Below are 19,968 nucleotides of genomic sequence, written 5' to 3'. Positions count from 1 at the left end.
CTCCTGGTGGACCATGAAGTAGGTGGACAGTGGGTATTGGGAAATCACACATGGTTGCAAGTCAGGAGCAGGGATATGTGTGTGTTTACTTGTGCCTTTGTTCCCCCCAGATATTTCAAAAAACAGCTTAATGTATATACAGTCCTCCAAGTAGACATATATGAGTGAGGAAAGTAAGGCAAAGGGAAAATGAAAGATGTGACGTGGCCTGGGGTGCATTTATTGTTCTATTTTTATTTATTTGACTGCACCAAGAAATAGTTGCAGCAAATGGGAGCTTTAGTTGCATCTTGTGAACTCTTAGGTGCAGCAAGTGGGATATGGTTCCCTGGCCAGGCATTGAACCCAGGCCCCCTGCATTGCGAGCATGGAGTCTTAGCCACTGGACCACCAGGAAAGTCCCCTGGGGTGCATTTAATCCTGGAAATGCGTGCATAGGGCCTGCAGATTTAACCTACACTTCCTGAGGGCCAGTACTGGGAGGGAAATGGGTCCAGTTACGAGTCTCACAGTGTCCACAGGATCAGAACAGGACAGTTTTTCTGAAGCAGTAGCTGCTGCTGCTGCTGAGTTGCTTCAGTTGTGTCCGACTCTGTGTGACCCCATAGACAGCAGCCCACCAGGCTCCCCCATCCCTGGGATTCTCTAGGCAAGAACACTGGAGTGGGTTGCCATTTCCTTCTCCAATGCATGAAAGTGAAAAGTGAAAATGAAGTCATTCAGTCATGTCTGACTCTTAGTGACCCCGTGGACTGCAGCCTACTAGGCTCCTCCGTCCATGGGATTTTCCAGGCAAGAGTACTGGAATGAGGTGCCATCGCCTTCTCCGCTAAAGCAGTGGAGCCACTCCCAAAAGCTGTGTAACCTGAAGTCCACATGCAGGGGATGGAGATATGTCTTCTAGAAAATTCCCCGTGAGAATCCTCGGCTGCATCCCATTAGGCCCCGCCCAGGGTGCCACTGTGGCTGATGCACTGGGCAGCTCTGAACAGATGTGGTAGAGCCCCAAGGGAACATGGGTGGACATCCCCAGCTTTCTCCACCCACCTCCGCCCCCAGTCACCAAGAAGGCAGTGGTCTCCTCCCCATGCAGCTTGGATCTTCCCTGTGGGCTGAAGCCCACCCCGCCCTGCCCCGCCCTCCCTGCAGGAGCCCAGGCGGAGCTTAGCTGGTGCTCCTCTTCCTGGTTCCACCTAGGCCAGACTGCATGGCTGTAACTGAGAAGTGGCCGGTTCATTGTTGCAAGGATGCAGGCCCCGAAGGCTGGAGCCTCGGGAAGTGGAAACAAGACTGGCCATGGCCTTTCTCCTATGGCTGCCTGTTTCTCTCTTGAGTCTGTTTCATTCCTTTCACCTCTAGTCCTTGACTGTTTGGCTCCCACATACATTGGTTTCCGTGTCTTTTTTTTTTTTTTTTTTTTGGTTTGCCTTTGCTTTCCTGCTAATTGGAGACATTTGTGACTTTTGTTCTTGCTACCAACATTGTCAGCCTCAACATTCTCCAATCCAGGTACCCCAAAGAAGGCTCTGGTGTGCTCAGTTCATCCTTTTCAGCTCAGCCACCGGAGCCACCTTCAGCCAACAGCTGAGTGTCTTTGGGGCAGGTGCCCCCATGGGACAGGCAGTTGCAGTCATGGGTCAGACAGCATGTATGGTACACTCCTCACCCCTGCCTCCGTGTCGAGGGCAGTGGCCCTTGGCCTGGGCTGTGAATGTGGCAGGCACTCAAAACCATATGTAACTTGCCATTTGTGTGCTTCCAGGGGCTGACAGCCGAGTGCTAACCTGAGTTTGCTTTGGGTACTTCCAGGGTACATGCGGGGTCCCGGTTGCCCCCCTGGCCAGCGCTTCCTCTAATCCACACTATGGGCTTGTGAAGGTGGATGCTCCTGAAGGCTCTAACGCAGCATATGCTCATTGGATGATGGGCGACGACGGACTCTGTGGCCACCCCAGACCCGTGGAAATCCTTGACATCTGTTTGGGAGACAACCTGCAGCCCCACTCGGAAGCCCACCTAGGGGAGACCTGTGGCCACCCTGAACCTCTCGAACCTCACGGGGAACAGACCTGGGTCTCTGTCCCTCCTGATGCCGTGAGGCCCGATGTTTGTCCCCGGGGCTCTAGCCCAGAGCCCATGCACGTGGGGAGCGGCTCTTCCCAGGAACGGGCAGGACAAAAATCCACCTCCCCCGGGTCTCCCAGGGACAACCAGCCTCCGGGGAGCCCAGGGCAGAGCCAGAGCACGTCCACGCAGGTGGTGTTCTGGGCAGGGATCCTGCAGGCCCAGATGTGCGTGCTAGACCTGGAGGAGGAGCTGGAGAAGACAGAAGGGCTCAGAGCTGAGTTGAGATGCTGCATTCCCGCGTCCCCTGCTGACCTCCCCACTTTTCCCTCCAGCCCAGTTGGACCCCGAAACTCGGGCCTCCTCCCCAGCCCACCCCTGGATGCAGATGAGGCCTCGGGGGAAGATAGCAGCGGGCCAGAAGGGGAGACCCAGAATCCAGCATGGCCGAGGGAGGGCACGCTGGACTTGTCTCCTGAGTGGAGTGCCGAGGAGGAGAGCATCTTCTTTGACAACCCGCTCTTCCTGGAGAGCCCTTGCTCGGACACCAGTGCATCTGAAACGCACTTTTCCTGGGGCTTCTCGGACTCCTATGTAGATGTGAGGACTGGGCCCCAGAGCCCGCAGACCCTGGAGCCTCCACCCCCGGGAGGCAGAGTGCCCTGGGAGCTGGGCGATGAGCCGGATCTGGGGGAGAGCACAGCAGAGTCCAGTGGGCACACCACCCCTCCATTCCCTGTGCCCACCTACAGGCCACACTCTTTCTCCTGGGTTGTGGTGGACACCCCCGAGGGGGCTCCTGCAGCACCTTCCAGCCAGGAGGAGACAGAGGTAAACTGAGCCCCAAGAACCAACCCTTGGGCTGTGCTTGGGGACATGGACAGAAGGAAGGACCTTCCTCTGCCATCACTGGGCCCAGAACTCTCTTCCTTTTGGTGAGCAACAGAGCAGAAAGGCAGGCCCAGGGTGGCCTTCAGAAGTAGAGGGAATTTTACAGGAGCCGTGATGTAAGCTGAGCACGATGACAATGCTCAGTTGTTAAGCAGATGACATTTGTTAAGGCACAAATGTCTCCATCTCACCAGCTCTAAGGCGCTGCGTCTGGACACATTTAGAGAACAAGTAGCTCCTCCCATTGCAGCGTGTTCCAGGCCAGTCTTTTTAGACTCTGGCCTCCCACCTCGAAGAAGGTCCTAACTGTAACAGGGCAGGGGTCAACCTGCAGGGGTGACCTCTTCTCCGGCTGGGAAGATGTCTCCTCTAAGAGTCCTCTCTGTTTGGGGGAGATTGCAGCATTTTGTTACTTTTAGCATCTTTCATCGAATTCAGTTTCACCAGCTCAGGCCCTCAGGACAATGGCAGAGGTCCTTGATATCAACTAGCACAAGTTACGGGGACAAGTTATCTGAGCACTTTTTTCCCCCAGGGAGGCCGCTGCTTAAGAGATAAGGAGACTCAAGATGGCAGAGCCAGGCTGTAACGTTCTAATCTCTGTGATCCCAGAGAACAATGGGGAAGAGCTCTGACCCCAAGATCTGAGGAACTGTGAACACTGGCAAGGCCCCTCCACCCGCAGGCTGGGGTGGAGTGGGGGCGGTTGTGGCTCTGTTTTGTGACATGTGTTCTAGGACCTGGTTGCTCCAGGCCCCCTGAGGTCCTCAGAGGGAGGCCTGGGAGCCCTGTCCTGCGAGCTGGCAGTTTGCTCTTATCTGGGATGACAGAGCCCAGCCCGGTGTCTGGGGGCTGTTGACCTTCCCTCCAGCACAGTCTCTCATTGAGCAGGGCCATGGGAAGCAGGGCCCATTCTGAGCAGACAGAGCAGAGATGACTAGAAATCAGCGAGCATGGATGAGGCCCTGAGGCCAGAGGGATGTGGGAAAAGCTCTGGAAGCAGTTTCCCTGGGGCAAATCTCTCCTCCTCTTCTTCCTTAAGAGTTCTCTGAGAGACAGCCTTGACCCTGCCTTGCCCGCAGCATCCTGTGTGGACAAAACTCTGAGCTGGGAGACGGAACATGTGGAATATAACGGCAGCCCCGCCACACATCCAGTGCAGCCTTGGGCAAGTCACTTCCCCTCTCTAGGCCTCACCTTTTCCATCTCGAAAGAGGGAACATGAGCCCCGTGATTTCCGGGGCCCAGCACCAGCCCACCTAGGATGTGGGTCCCATCCAGGGTGCCCATAACTGATCGGAGGCCCAGATCAGGGAGTGTGGTCTGGGATGGGGGAGGACAGCTGGGAGGGAGGGCTCTGTATACTTATAGTCCTGCTTCCCTCCCCATCTTCCCCTTCCTACACTGCTCCCTACACCTCTCAGTGTCTCCAGGCCTCATGGATGTACCTCTATCTTTCTCAACAGGTCGGGCCCAGCACCCAGGGCTGGCCAACCAAGGTCATTCCTTCCTGGCCCCCAGGGCCTCTTAGCTCCCAGGACAGAGGTGAGATCCAGTGTGGAGTCTGGGAAATCAAGTGGCTGAGGGCTTGATCGGGAGTGGGGACAAAGGCCATTCTTGGATCCCAGGGATGTCAGTAAGGAGTCCCCTTGTATTGTATTAGAACCAGACAGACTTGGGGCTAAACTCTGTGCCTGCCTCTGTAACCTCATCAATACAGTGGGTTTTAAAATAACCGTCTCTGCTAAAGGGAAGTTGCTGTATAACACAGGGAGCTCAACCCAGTGCTCCGTGACAACTAGAGGGACAGCATGGGGTGGGGAGTGGGAGGGAGTTTCAAGAGGGAGGGGACATATGTATACCTACAGCTGATTCATGTTCTTGTACGGCAGAAACCAACACAACATTGTAGAGCAATTGTCCAGTCGCTAAGTTGTGTCTGACTCTGCCATCCCACGAACTGCAACACGCCAGGCTTCCCTGTCCTTCACTGTCTCCTGGGGTTTGCTCACATTCGTGTGCTCTGAGTCAGTGATGCTTATCTAACCATCTCATTCCCTGCCACCCCCATATATTCCAATTAAAAGTAAATTTTAAAAAGTAAATACTGAAATACTCATCTCTTGGAGTAAATGAAGACTAAAATTAAAAAAAAAAATAAACTGCTCATAGAGTAAATGAAGAATAAAAAATTTTGTAATAAATAAGTAAAATACCATCTCATAGAGTAAATGATGAAATGTGCAAAAGATCCTGAAGCTGGGAAAGATTGAAGGTAGGAGGAGAAGGGGATGATAGAGGATGAGTTGGTTGAATGGCATCACCAACTCAATGGACATGAGTCTGAGCAAGCTCCGGGAGACAGTGAAGGACAGCGAAGCCTGGCGTGCTGCAGTCCATGGGGACGCAAAGAGTCAGACACGACTTAACGACTGAACAACAACAAAACAGCCAGCCTTTTGGATTCCTGGATCTTCATGGTTTAGCAGCCTTGAACCCCTGGTTGCCTTGGGGCTGGAGTTCTCTGCCTGCTGCCCCATGTGTGGGAGGTCACTGCCCCATGACCAGGGACAGAATGTGCAGTTTCAGGGAGGAGCCCGGGGGGGTAGGGGAGGGGGGACCAGCTAGCGATGACAGCCCAGGCTGTTCCCTGGCTCTGCCAGGCCCCTTGGCCCGCAGCCTGCCCCTCACCCCATGCCAGCTTCATTCCATGCTCTTTCTCAGGTGACAGGGATACAGAGTGTGTCCAGGAGTCTGCTCCCTGCACTGTGGCCCCTGGCCACCCCTGGGGGAGCCCAGCCTCTTCGCCGGAGCCGAGCAGCCCTGAGTCTGGGGTCAGAGGCCCCGACTCCCTGCCCAGCCCTGTCTCCTCCCAGGAAGGCAGCCTGCGACTGCAGGGCCACCCCCCAGGCAGTGTTCTTCCCAAGTGGACACTAGATGCTCCAAGCCCTTCATTCCTGGAGACAGACGGGGCAGAGCCAGGTTCCCTGGAAAAAGAGGAGGCAGGAGAGGCCCCAACCCAAGGGAAGGAAGTAAAGCTAAGCCCCACCAGGACTGCGGAGGCCGGAGCCAGCCAGCCTGACACTTGCCTGACTTCTGCAAAATCGTAAGTGTCATTCTAACCGCCCTCTGCCTCCTAGTTATATAGGCATTTAAGAATACCCGCTCTGATTCTTTTCCCTTATAGGTTATTACAAAATACTAAGAATAGTTTCCTGTGCTATTACAGTAGGTCCTTATTGGTTATCTGTTTTATATATAATAGTGTGTATATGTTAATTCCAAACTCCTCATTTATTCTTACCCCTCTTTCCCATTTGGTAACCATAAGTTTTTTTCCATTTCTGTTTTATGAGTAAATTCATTTGTATCTTTTTTTTTAGACTTCATATATAAGTTGTAGCATACAATAGTTGTCTGACTTCACTCAGTATGATAATCTCTAGGTCCATCCACGTTGCTGCAAATGGCTTATTTTATTCTTTTGTATGGCTGAGAAATATTCCATTGTGTGTATGTGTATATATGTGTATACCACATCTTTATCCATTCATCAGTGGACATTTAGGTTGCTTCCATGTCTTGGCCATTGTAAATAGTGCTGCGGTGAACATTGGGGTGCATATATCCTTTTGAATTATGGCTTTCTCTAAATGTATGCCTAGGACTGGGATTGATGGATCATATGGTAGCTTTATATTTAGGTTTTTAAGAAGACTCCATACTGTTCTCCATAGTGGCTGCACCAATTTACATTCCCAGCAACAGTGTTGGAGGGTTCCTTTTTCTCCATATCCTCTCCAGCATGTATTGTTTGTAGACTTTTTGATGATGGCCTTTCTGACCTGTGTAGACTTTTTGATGATGGCCTTTCTGATCTGTGTGAGGTGACATGAGAAACGCACACTGGGACCTAGCATAGACGTATGTAAGCCGGGATTATAGAGTGGAGGGTTTGGAAGCACAAGAAACCAGAGAGCGGACGGTCGTACTCATAGGGCAGGACTTGCATGTGCCAAGGGACAGCCAGGGAGAAATGTCCACTACCAGACAGCAGGAGACGACCAGGGGCTTGTGCAGTGAACCTGACCAGGACCATGTGTGCAAAAAATGGGGGTCATGCTAGGCAGGTCTGGGAGGAGGGAAGGTCAGAGCTAGTGGTATGGGGATTACATGCCACTGTGAATTTGCAGATGTGACTGGGAGGCCCAGAGTGCTAACTCAGATCTCTCTCCCTCACAGAGTGGCAGGGGGAGGTTTGATGGTACCCAAGGAATGGTGGATCTTGGGGTCCATAGCAGGATTGAATGACCCCAGAACTGTGAGCCGAGGCAGGAATAGGCCACCTGGAAATCCACCTAAATGTCCTCCTGCTCCAAGGATACTGCGTGAAGCCTGTCAGCCTCTAGGATCTCTCGATGGGAAAGGGATTTTGTTGGCCAAATTGAGGTCAGGTGAAAGAGATCAGGGAACACCAGTAATGGTTTAAGTGTTACACTAACTGGAAGGTGTTACACTGACTGGAAGGTTAACTCTACTCCGATCTGAATGTCATTGAGTGATGATGAACCTCAGGCAATATCAGAAACCAAAGAAGCATCTTTCTTCCACCGCTAGAAATCTACACGGTCTCTGGAGATGTTCAGAGTAATCAGAAGAGTCTCTCAGTATCTAAAAAGAGAGTGTTCATTGTACCAGAAATTAACCTTAATTCAACCCCAAATAAAAGTAAATCTACCTAAAATGCAAGCCATACTTTCATAGTAGATAATGAAAAAGGTTTAACTGATGTTTTTCTTGGTAAACCACACTAAATATTACAGAAATAAATTTATTTAATCTTATATTTAATACAATATAGGAAGTTCATTTTCCTAGCCTAATTTGCTGGCCCAGTGAGATGTCATTCATTCATCTTTAACTTTCACAGTGAGGTCATAAGGGTCTATTTATTACTTTATTTTGGGCTTCCCTGGTGGCTCAGATGGTCAAGAATCTGCCTGCAGTGCAGGAGACCCAGGTTCAATCCCTGGGTCGGGAAGATTATTAACAGCTTTATTGAGATATAATTCACATATCATACCAATCCATCCATTTAAAGTATACAGTTCCATAACAGATTATATTTGCTTTGTGGGTTTTTTTTTCCCCTCAAAGTGCCTCCCTATCTAGATGTTATTTTAGTAACAACACTAATTGACTAGGTCATATTGGTAAAAGTATTTGAGGGCTTCTTCAGCTGATTATCCAAGTAGTTCTGTTTACATTTTTTGGGCTGTACCACAAGGCGTGTGTGATATAGTTCCTTGAGCAGGGATTGAACCTGTGCCCTCTGCACTGGAAGTGTGGAGTCTTAACCGATGGACCTCTCAGGAAGTCCCCCAAGTAGTTCTCTTTACATGTGACAAGCATGTCATTATTTTTACTTCCTCCTCCTCAGTTGTTCACTGGAATAACCCTTCCTGTTCCTGTACTTGTCTCTGGCGTCCCAAGTGACCCCTGGAATCTTCCAGTATTACTTTCATGGACTTCACAACATCCTATGTTTTTTCGGCAAGATTTGTAATGTCACTTTTTAGTTGATTTCCATTATGTTGCCTTGTTGGATGCAGATGAGCCTCAGGAAGTAGGGAGGAGTTATCAGCAAAGTCACTGACCCAGATGGAGGCAGAGACATATGTTTATGTTACGTGGAGAGGACTACTAAGTCCAGCCAAATTTTATAAGTGGATAGTCCATTGGTGAACACTTTCGTGTTGTGATAAGTTTTGCTTCTCTGTGCAACTCTCTAACTATGGTAACCTGGATGACGCGTGCACGCATGTGTTCAGTCGCTTAGTCATGTCTGAATCTTTGCAACCCCATAGACTGCAGCCTGCCCAGGTTCCCCTTGTCCATGGGATTTTCTAGGCAAGAATACTGGAGTGGGTTGCCATTTCCTCCTCCAGGGGATCTTCCCGACCCAGGCAGATTTTTTACCACTGAGCCACCTGGGAAGCAACCTGGATGATAATAACAAGGATAGCCCAGTACTTGGTTGCAGTGTTGCAGGGAGAATGCAGGAGTTAGATGGAGATTGGTCTTGGTGACTTCTGACGTTCTGAGTGTTCCCCGAGTCTGCCCAGGGGTCTCCTGGGCCTGTGCACCTTTGTAGGTCCCCATCCAAGCCCCTGCAGTGAGACCCTTCTATATGATAGAGCAGCTGATATAGGAGGGCAAGGGTTTGAAACCACCTCTGTGGCAACCCCAGCTGTCACCATCCCTAAAGCCAGTCTAGCTTTTGGTTCTCGCCTCATCCTTGCACCATCCTTGGCTGCAGATCTGGGAGTGGAGGCTGGAGCTGGTGGCGGGGAAGGGGGGAAAGGAGGCCTGACAGGGAGGGCAGGAGAGGTGAGGGACCCAGGTGGCTGCTGGGGTTTGGGGAGGTAATCCCACCCCTCCTTGGGTGGATTCAGTACCACAGGGTCTTCAGAGGGCTGCACCTGCCACCCAGGGGATGTTAGGCTCAGTGCATCCCTGTGCTTTACCTGAGAATCCGCTGGCACCAAGCTCAGCTCCAGCCCCTGCTAGTGCTGTGGATACTGCCCACACTGGGCCCTCCTGGTGCCCAGGTCAGGTCAGGCAGGCTGTGACACAGACTCTTCCCTGGGGGTAGAAGGTAGCCCCAGATCCCGCCCTGAGCATGGACTCTGAGCACTATTGCTCCCCACTGCCCCAACTGACCTCAAGGACACCTGACCCAGAAGCCCTTTGTCTCCATCCCAAATGGGAGCCTGAGGACACTCATGGACTTTCACAGGCTTCCTGGGAGCCCTATGCCCCAAGTGCAACCCCCAGAGGAAGGCCAGAGGCCCCCGGCTGGAGACAGGCTGGCGAATGGCGTCAGGACTGACAAGGTGGCCTGGAACTTGGCCTCTCGCCTCTATCACCTGGAGGGCTTCCGGAAGTCTGAAGTGGCCGCCTACCTGAGGAAGAAGTAAGGGGCTTCGAACTCAAGCAAGGTTGGATGTCTAGGCAGGATGGGGAGGACCACTGATGGGCCATCCTTGCTGCCCTTGTCCCCCCACCGCTGACCTCTCATGCCTTCACTCCTGCCCTGTCCGCTGCACCCTTCTCCCCTTCACCCCCAGACCCTTGCTGTGCCTGTCTCTTTCTCTTAGTCACATTGGACCACCCTCAGTCCCTGCCTAGAGCTGCCAGACCTGGCCACCTGCCTCCCCTACCCCAACCCCATGTCCCTCCCGCTCAGCGCCAATGGGGTCCCAGGGGCTGCCAGTGCCTTTCCTTTGATCACACCCCCAGCCCCCGTCAGGCCCAAGGAGGCCTGCCGGTCCCCACCCAGGCTTCATCCCCACTTTCCTTCTGCAGCAATGACTTCAGCAGGGCTGTGGCTGAGGCGTACCTGTCCTTCTTCCAGTTCGGAGGCCAGAGCCTGGACCGCGCGCTCCGGTAACACCTGGGGGCCTTCTCTGGGGAGGAGGGATGGCCGGCGGGGTGGTGGGCAGGGGGAAAGCACCACCAGCAGAAGCTGGATTCTCGCTGGCCCCAAGCTCAGGCTGCTGGGCTCTGCCTGGACACGGGCCCTCCTTCCAGGGGTTTCCTCCAGGCCCTGGTGCTCAGTGGGGAGACCCAGGAACGAGAGCGGATCCTCTACCAGTTCTCCAAGCGCTTCCATCACTGCAACCCCGGGCTTTTCTCCTCAGTAGGTAGGGAGGGGCCGGTTCACTGGGTGGTGACTGGTGGGAGTGTGCTGGGGGGCCATGGGGGCCCAGAAGCATTGGGGAGGTCCCCCCACCCAGGGTAAACAGAGGCAATGAAGGAGTCCCAGCTTCAATGGCCTTTTCTCTCCGCGGGGGCAGATTGCGTGCACACCTTGACCTGCGCCATCATGCTCCTTAACACGGACCTGCACGGACAGGTGAGAGCCTATGGGGGTCTTGGGAGAGGGGAACCATGACCAAGGCCTGGGATGGGGTCAGGGAGGGCCCTGGGGGAGGGGAGGTTCAGAGTGGCCAGCCAGGGGCCTTGCTGCGGGAGTGGGACATGTGTGCCAGCTGCCCCCCTCTCCACATTTCTGGCCACAGAACATTGGGAAGAGCATGAGCTGCCAGGAATTCATAACCAACCTGAACGGCCTGCGGGATGGCGGAAACTTCCCCAAAGAACTGCTCAAGGTACGGCACGGGGTCCACGTGGGGCCTGGAGCCTCAGCTCACTGTCCCAAGGGGAACATGAGCTCGGGCCTGGCTCTGCCAAGACATCCTTGAGACAACACGCCTTTTAAAAAACATAATTCCTTGTTTATTTATTTGACTGTCCTGGATCTTTGTCACCAATAAGCAGCATCTTCTAGTTGTGGCATGTGAGATCTAGTTCCCTGACCACGAATCGAACCTGTCCCCCCTGCAATGGGAGCATGGAGTCTTAACCACTGGACTGCCAGGGAAATCCCAGAACAGGCCTTCTTTACTGAAGGGAACTAAAAGTGATACTGCCCAGCCTGCGGCATCAGTGTCCCGTTGAAATGTATCAGCTTGTGTGAATTCACATCCCCCTGGCCTGGATCCACTGAATCAAATCTCGGGCTGGGCCCCTACATTGTTCCGTTATGCCTCTGGGTGACTCTTAGGCCTGTGAAGTCTGAGAAGCGCTGGTTTTTTGGTCCTTGGTGTAAAGCTTCACGTGGTGAAAGTCTGGAGCTACGATTCAGGAGCCAGAGGTTGCAGGGTTTGAATTCTAGCCTTGGGCAGCTTACACTTTGGCCGAGGCAAGTTCTCCCAGGGTGAGTGACCATTTTGCAGGGTTGTTACCATGATGAAATTAAGGTGGTCAAGTGCTTAGTCCAGGGCCTGGCACACAGGCTGCTTTTATAAGCAGTCACGGTATTTATTCTCCTGTCTATTCAGCAAACATTAACTGAACACTTAGTATCTGCATGGCACCACCGCTAGGTGTGGCCAGAGCTCCAGAAGCCAGCCAGCCAGCCCCGTGAACATGCATACTCTCAGTCATATCATTTCAAAGTCATGGCATCTCATTTATTCATTCACTCACCAAATGCTCTGTAGTGAGCCATTCCTACTGCCTCAGATCCCTCTGGGCAGGATGGTATGTGGGTGATTCATTTCCCCTTCAGGGAACTAGTTCAGGCCTTACTAAGTTCAAGGAAAGGGCTTCCCTACTGGCTCAGATGGTAAAGAATTCACCTGCAATGCAGGAGACCTGGGTTTAATCATTGGGTTGGGAAGCTCTCCTGGAGAGGAAATGGCTACCTGCTCTAGTATTGTTGCCTGGCAAATCTTATGGACAGAGGAGCTTGGCAGGCTGTGGGCTTGTCTGATGACTCAGACAGTAAAGAATCTGCCTGCAATGTGGGAGACCTGGGTTTGATCCCTGGGTCTGGAAGGTCCCCTGGAGAAGGGCATAGTAACACACTCCAGTATTGCTTGGAGAATCCCCATGGACAAAGGGGCCTGGCGGGCTACATTCCATCAGGTCGCAAAGAGTCGGACCCGACTGAGCAACTAAACACACACACACAGCGGGCTGGAGTCCTTGGAGTCACAAAGAGTTGGTCACACTGAGCACAAACGAAAAGCTCAAGGAAGGAGAGGGATTGGTTTGTTCACCCTTGTGTCTCCAGCCCCCAGCACAGTGCCCGGCACATGGCTAATGCCTGATAAATTGTTGCCTGCATGCATGGATCCATGGGTTGCTTGCTGCCCAGGGCAGAAGGGCAGCAACACTGGGATGGAGGTGGCAGCATGCCCGTCCTACCTCTGCCAGAGTATGGGCCCCCTGGCCTGAGGCTCTCCGGCCCAGCTGTGTGTTTCTGTTCCAGGCCCTCTACTGGTCTATCCGAAGTGAGAAACTCGAGTGGGCCGTGTAAGTGAGACCCATCTTCCCTTCCCACCCTCTCCCCTGCTCGCCCTCCTCCCGCCCAGCCCAATGGGAGAGTTCAGGGTCCCGGACAGTGCTCCCCTCTGCATGGGTGGAGTCAGAGGCAGGGCATCAGGCTGGTCTCAGAGAGGATGCAGGGGGGCATGTAACACCAGGAGGAGCCAGAGGCCATGAGGGCATGGGGATGACAGGAACTGATGGGCTGACCTTGAAGGAGGGCTTCTTTTAGGGGTCCTGAGGTGTGGCTGCCCAGCAAGAGAGAGGGTGGGGTCCTGAGGCAGGGGTGCCTCCTGGTGGCCTTTGCCCATTCAAGCAACCCCAGCCCGATTCTTTGATACCCAGGGATGAAGAAGACACAGCCAGGCCCGAGAAGGCCCGGCCATCTCCCCCGGCTGGCAAGATGAGCAACCCTTTCCTTCAGCTGGCCCAGGACCCCACGGTGCCCACCTACAAGCAGGGCTTCCTGGCCCGGAAGATGCACCAGGATGCGGATGGCAAGAAGAGTGAGTGTCTGCCTGCTGTCATGCATCTGTCTACCAGTGTGTGCAGAGCGCCCTGCCCAGGAACACGATGTCCTGAGCCGATGTGTGTGTGGGTGTGCAGAGAGACGGCATGGGTGGAGGATGGGCAGCCCATGGCCCTTCCTCAGTAGTGACTGTAAGCTCGGGGCTGGGGTGGGGGAGGTGATGCAGAGACAAGACAAACCTAGGGATCCCCCACCCCCTGGGCCCCTGTGCTAAGGTAGGAATCAGACAAACAAGGCAGTGTCTGGGATAAACAGAAGAGCTAGCTGCATGGTGCAGGGAGGTCTCGATCGGGTATGGGGTGTGGAGGAGGGTGAGGCTTCTGTTTTTGTTTGGGGGTAGAATGCAGGAGACAGTATAGTTAAGGTTTCTGGGACATGATGGTCTCTGAGCTGAACCTTGGAGGAAAAGAGGGTCTCGTTATTTGCAGAAAGATCCCCACCAGGAAAAGAGCACAGGGTGGGGTGTGAGAGAAAAGATGGCGCGAGGTGCACTGGGCTTCATCCTGCAGACCATTGAGGGCTCTGGAGCAGGGAGCCACATGACCAGAGCAGGAATGGGGTCCCAGATGGATGGGGCTGTGGTGACCAGCTAGGGGACTGGCACTTGGTCGTGAGAAGCCACATGAGCAAGGCCAAGAGGTGACCATGGGGAAGTAGGCCTTTAGCCCTAGCTTCTGAGCCCCTGTGTCTCTCTGGATGGGACTAGAAAGAGGTCCCAGAAGAGCTGTGCTTGTGGGTGGGCGTGTTTGAGGGGAGCTGGACTGGATGAGCACCTACTTGTGTTATTGTTCGTAAGTAGCTCTGTTTCGGTATCTAAGCGTGATTGCCCGTGTGTGTGAGACACAGTACTGCCTGCTTGTGATTGGTTGTGTTTTGTTGGGTTGGTGTGCTTCTGTGTGTTTCTGTGCGCCTGGGGAGGGACTGGAGGTGGTGAGATGGTGTGCCTCTGAGGGTCTGGATGTGGTGGGGGGGTCATCACCCACCTTCGTGTTCTGCTTCCCGGGTAGCGCCATGGGGTAAGCGTGGCTGGAAGATGCTCCACACCTTACTTCGAGGGATGGTCCTCTACTTCCTGAAGGTAAGGTGGGTGTCCCCACCCCTGATGGGCAGTGTAGGAGGGTGGGCAGCTGATGGAAACCTCTTTTCTGAGCCTCTGTTGCCCTGTGACAGGGAGAGGACCACGGCCTTGATGGGGAGAGTTTGGTGGGGCAGATGGTGGATGAGCCGGTGGGGGTGCACCACTCACTGGCCACCCCCGCCACCCACTACACCAAGAAGCCACATGTCTTCCAGCTGCGCACGGCCGACTGGCGTCTCTACCTCTTCCAGGCACCGTAAGTCGGGGGCGGGGATGGGTGATAGCAAGGCCCCAGCTTTCCTCCTGTGAACCTCTCATCCTCTGACAGGTGCTGGCCCCACCCTGGAGGGAGGTGCAGGCTTGACCTGAGATGTGTCACTGGTGGGTCCGATACACATGAAGTGTGGGGAGTGGGGAACTTCCAGCTTCCATCCCCCGCCCTAAGCCCATTTCATCCCTGGGACCACCTCTTCCTTGAAAGTTGGACTAAGCCTCCCAGTTCCAGAGGATTCCAGGAAGCCACGAACACTTGATCATTTTTTGGCGTTTGATATAAACTCTATTGGGCTTCCCTGCGGAGAAGGCAATGGCACCCCACTCCACTACTCCTGCCTGGAAAATCCCATGGAGGGAGGAGCCTGGTGGGCTGCAGTCCACGGGGTCGCTAAGAGTCGGACACGACTGAGCGACTTCACTTTCACTTTTCACTTTCATGCATTGGAGAAGGAAATGGCAACCCACTCCAGTGTTCTTGCCTGGAGAATCCCAGGGACGGGGGAGCCTGGTGGGCTGCAGTCTCTGGGGTCGCACAGAGTCAGACACGACTGACGCGACTCAGCAGCAGCAGCAGCAGCAGGGCTTCCCTGGTGGCTCAGTGGAAAAGGACCCACCTGCCAATGCAGGAGAGTTGGGTTCGATCCCTGGGTCGGGGAGAGCTCCTGGAGAAGGGCATGGCAACCCACTCCAGTATTCTTGTCTGGAGAATCTCATGGACAGAGGACCCTGGCGGGCTACAGCCCTTGGGGTCCCAGAGTTGGACACGACTAACTAAACATAAACTCTATTGCTTTCCCAGATTTGCCTCTGTTGGGTGAGAAAAACCACCAGCTGGGGGCAACCACCTCAGCCAGTGGCAGGACTTCTGGCTTTTGTAGCCAGGTGCCTGTGCTGACCACCAGAGGCTGGAGGGCGGGGATAGGCTAGCACTCTGTGGTCCAAGGGACAGACCGTTCTCTCTGCCCACAGCACTGCCCAGGAGATGACTTCCTGGATCGCGCGCATCAACCTAGCCGCCGCCACGCACTCAGCTCCGCCTTTCCCTGCCGCGGTGGGCTCCCAGCGCAAATTCGTCCGGCCCATCCTGCCTGTGGGCCCAACCCAGGGCTCCTTGGTAAGACCTGATCCTGAGGGAGGAGCGGGATGTGGTGGTGGGATACACCCTGGAGGACTAGAAGGGAGATGAGAGGCTGTGCACCTGGCCTAGGAGAAGTGGGGGACAGGGTCTGGACCGAACATCTGGGCCCCTGGGTCAGGATGGAGCTGTACTCCTGGGCTCAGGAACAGAGAGGGGAGGTCTTGGGATGGTGGGGACAGAGAGGGAGGGCTTGAAACAGCTCCCCGCACCGCCTCCCGCTCCCAGGAGGAGCAGCATCGATCCCACGAGAACTGCCTGGACGCTGCCTCTGACGACCTGCTGGATCTACAGAGGAACTTACCCGAGCGGCGAGGCCGCAGCCGCGAGCTGGAAGACTACCGCGTGCGGAAGGAGTACTTGGAGTACGAGGTGAGGTCGCCGCCTCGCCCTCTGCCTGGACCCTCTGCCGCCCTCCCATGGCCGTGGCTGTCCCTGCAGACTTGGGTCCCAGCCGCTCAGGGCAGGGGGAGGGGCTTGCGTGAGAACTCCAGCCCTGTGTGAACGCTCTACACACACGAATGTGTGCACACGCCTGCACAAGTGTGTGTGTCTGTGTGCTCTCAGGCCACTTCACCTCTTGTCCTTGGAACACAGCAGCTGCTTGTCTGGTAACACTCGTGTGTGCGTGTGTGTGTGTGTGTGTGTGTGTGTGTGTGTGTTGCTCAGTCTTGCCCCCCAGCCAGGCTCCCTTGTCCATGAGATTTCCAGGCGAGGATACTGGAGTGGGTTGCCATTCCCCTCTCCAGGGGATCTTGCCAACCCAGGGATCAAGTCCAGGTCCCTTGCTTTGCAGAAAGATTCTTTACCATCTGAGCCACCTGGGAACCCCAATTATTATATATATACACTATATGTACGTGTATATGTGTGTGTGTGTATATATAATTTTCTTGGCCACACCTTTTGGCACATGGGAGCTTAGTTCCTGACCAGGGATCCAACCCATGCCCTCCGCATTGGGAGTCCTGAGTCTTAACCGCTGGACCGCCAGGGAAGTCTTGGAAAAACTATTTTAACAGAATTATTTCCCCTCATACCTACCTCGTACTATTATAATAGTCAGTATTTCTAAAGCTTGTTGCATGGATTGTCTTATTTAGTCATCCAGCTGCTGTGGGGTAAGGACACTAATCCTCATTTTACAGATGAGGAAACTGAGGCACAGAGAGATTAAACTTGTTCACACCTGATATACTTTCATGAGACCTGATCACATCCATGCCTCATTTATGGCCATAACCAAGGAATGATCTTTATTAGCTCTCTGATTGATGCTGAAATATTTTCCTCACCCCACCCCCAATCCTGCCCCCAAATTCAGCAGGAGAGTGGGTGAGGGGCAGTGTGACAAGAGAGGAGGGCAGAGGCCACCCAGGGGCAGAGAGGGGAGAGGGGAGCAAGTGTCATTGTCACCTCCTGTCTGTGCCCATCAGCCGTGCACTATCCTCTCCCTCCTTTTCTAGCTCTTCCTCTTGGGGCATTGGCTGTATCCATGGCCATGAGCATGCCTCTTCCCCAGGGTCCCAGGGGTGGCTGATAGGATCCAGCCCTGCCTGCAGCACTCCAGCCATTCCCCACCGCTGACCAACCTTTCGCTGGGACCTTTAGCAAGGCCTTGACCCTCCCTGGTGGGCTTACCTGGTAGCTCAGATGGTAAAGAACCTGCCAGCAATGCAGGAGAACCTGGGTTAAGTCCCTGGGGCAGAAAGATCACCTGGAGAAAGAAATGACAGCCCACTCCAGTATTCTTGCCTGGAGAATCTTATGGACAGAGGAGCCTGGTGGGCTACAGTCCATGGGGTCGCAGAGTCAGACACGACTGAGCGACTAACACTGACCCTCCCTCTTTATAAAGCACAGCGATGACTCCCACCCAGCCTCGCAGGGCGTGGATGAGGACCCAGTGGGTGGGAAAGCACTGAGTAAACTGGGAACCGTGTCTGAAGGATGCTAGTTACGGGGCCGAGCAGTGTTAAGCAGATGAGGGTAGTTAGCGCCATGCTTTCCAGATGCCAGTTGTTAAAATGCGGTTCAGACTCAATGAGGGCTGCGTACAGATGTGTGCTGTTTGAGTGCAGTGCTGCACAGATCTCTAGCCTAGTAGCTTATGGATCTTTTAGTGTCTTAGCGACGTAACGTGCTCCAGAGATGTTAGTTACAGCACCAGGCAGTGTTGGCTGTATCGAACAGGGCCAGGCTGATGGGTGTAACTCTAAGACACCTGGGGAAGGACAGAATCTGCAGAGACCGTTGTTCAGGTGAATGCTAGCTGTTGGCCCAGCCCTTTTTCTGAAGTCTCTGTCCTTGTAGCATCAGTGTGATCTGTCTGTCCCTCACCATCCCAGCCCCCTCCTGACCTGGAACTGGGGTGTTGCTGAGGCAGTGGGACCCATATGTGTTCCAGAAAACCCGCTATGAGACCTACCTGCAGCTGCTTGTGGCCCGTCTGCACTGCCCGTCAGAAGACCTGGACCTGTGGGAGGAGCAGCTGGGGAGGGAAGCTGGAGGCCTGCAGGAGCCCAAGCCCAGCCTAAAGAAGTCCCACTCCAGCCCATCGCTGCACCAGGATGAGGCCCCCACCACGGCCAAGGTCAAGCGCAACATCTCAGAGCGCAGAACCTACCGGAAGATCATCCCCAAACGGAACCGCAATCAACTGTGAAGCCGGGATCACCTCACCAACTACCCCCAGTGGCCTGGGCCTGTGGTGGATTTGGGATGAAACTCTAGGAAGAGCCTTATGTCAGCGGGTCTGTGCTGAGGATGGGGCCCCGCCTCTTCCCCATGGAAGGATACCCTAGTGTGGTCCTCCCTTCCCTCCCTCCCTCACTCACCACACTGGAGTTCTCCTGATACTGTTGCCCCCACCCTGGCTCCTCCCAAGAGAGGACAGAGGTCAAAGACTTGACTCAGCTCCCACAGTTCGTCCCATTCCACCCTCCATCCCTCCAGAAGCCACAGAGGACACCTTTTCTGGACCTGGGGAGTTGCTCAGCCCTCTGTCTGAGTGTCAGAGGCTCTGCGAGCTCCCCCATCCTCGGGGACAGAGACCAGGGCAGCAGAGACCTCGGCACAGACAGGCTAGGAAGCTGTAGACTGGGAGCGGTCTTGCTCTGGAAATCAGGTGACTTGCTGGAAGAGGTCCTGGGAGACCCCAGCTGGGCCCTGCCCACTGCGGGGAACAGCCTTCTGGGCAGGAGCAGAGACTCGGCAAGTTCAAGGGCTCAGTGAGGCTGGCTCTGGGGGCTCCTGCCTTTGTCTGGTCTTCCCTACATCCTGCACACATAGGGGGCAGATGAGAGAGGCCCAGCCTCCCATGGCCAACGGCTGATCATCAGAGTGAAACCCACGGTGGTCAGTGAGGGCCGGAAGGGGAGGGGGCGCCCAGAGTTCAGTGGAGAGCCCTGTAACAAAGGCCTTTGCCTCCCCAGAGCAGGAAAGGAGGTGTTCCAGGTTTGGGGAGGCTAAGGGTAAGAGGTGGTGATGCATGCTGTGTCCCCTGGGGGCTCTGGAGAGTTGTGAGGGGCGGTAAAGGCCTGGCTCTCTCCCCACACTCTCCTCCCCTGGAAGCTCCAGGACTCACTCAGGGACCCCTTCCCTCCCCCAGCTTGCTCCCAGGGGCCCTTGCCACCCTCCCTGGGAAGGCCCCTTGTGCTCCCTTTGGCTGTGTCCCAGCTGGGCTGTTCTCCGGACACTCGAGGACCCCAGGCTCTGCCTGTGGGAAGGAGGCCGGGCCGCCAAGCAGCCACCATTGTCTCTGTTCAGCCAAGTGTGAGAGCCGGCTGCCTGCCAAAAGGGGCCTCTCGCCACCCGCCTGCTGGCTGACGCACGCACGGCCTCTCCAGCCTTCCTGCCGCCCTGGCTTCTCCTTCATGCTTGTAACAAACACTGGGGCCTGCAACTCCACCAGGTGGGGCTGGCACTTGAGGGTCACCAACAAGTGTCTATCCGTGGCTGGGCCACGTACCCAATGGGTGCACAATAAATACAGGCCAGTGAAGAAGGAGGTGTGTACCAGTGAGGGGGGTTGGGAGGAGCAGGCAGCTCTGGGCAGCTGAGGCCACCTTCTAGCACCTGCCTGAGGGTGGCAGGCTG

At 54.6% G+C, this 19,968-nt stretch overlaps 1 protein-coding gene across 1 annotated transcript; it reads left to right on the top strand.

The window, feature by feature from the left end:
• The first annotated feature begins 1,872 nt into the window (after positions 1 to 1,872).
• On the top strand, positions 1,873 to 18,593 carry PSD4 (pleckstrin and Sec7 domain containing 4). Its single transcript, XM_068966799.1, is given in 16 exon segments — positions 1,873 to 2,895; positions 3,998 to 4,123; positions 4,422 to 4,500; positions 5,680 to 6,067; positions 9,728 to 9,931; positions 10,324 to 10,404; positions 10,549 to 10,661; positions 10,815 to 10,873; positions 11,040 to 11,129; positions 12,797 to 12,840; positions 13,198 to 13,358; positions 14,389 to 14,459; positions 14,552 to 14,715; positions 15,705 to 15,849; positions 16,099 to 16,242; positions 18,278 to 18,593. Coding segments are annotated over 16 exon segments (3,102 nt in total). The 5' UTR covers positions 1,873 to 1,920; the 3' UTR covers positions 18,536 to 18,593.
• The last annotated feature ends 1,375 nt before the right edge of the window (positions 18,594 to 19,968 follow it).

Source organism: Capricornis sumatraensis, chromosome 1 (genome assembly GCF_032405125.1).
Source record: "Capricornis sumatraensis isolate serow.1 chromosome 1, serow.2, whole genome shotgun sequence".
Lineage (NCBI taxonomy): Eukaryota > Metazoa > Chordata > Mammalia > Artiodactyla > Bovidae > Capricornis > Capricornis sumatraensis.
This window is presented reverse-complemented; position numbering and strand designations above follow the sequence as displayed.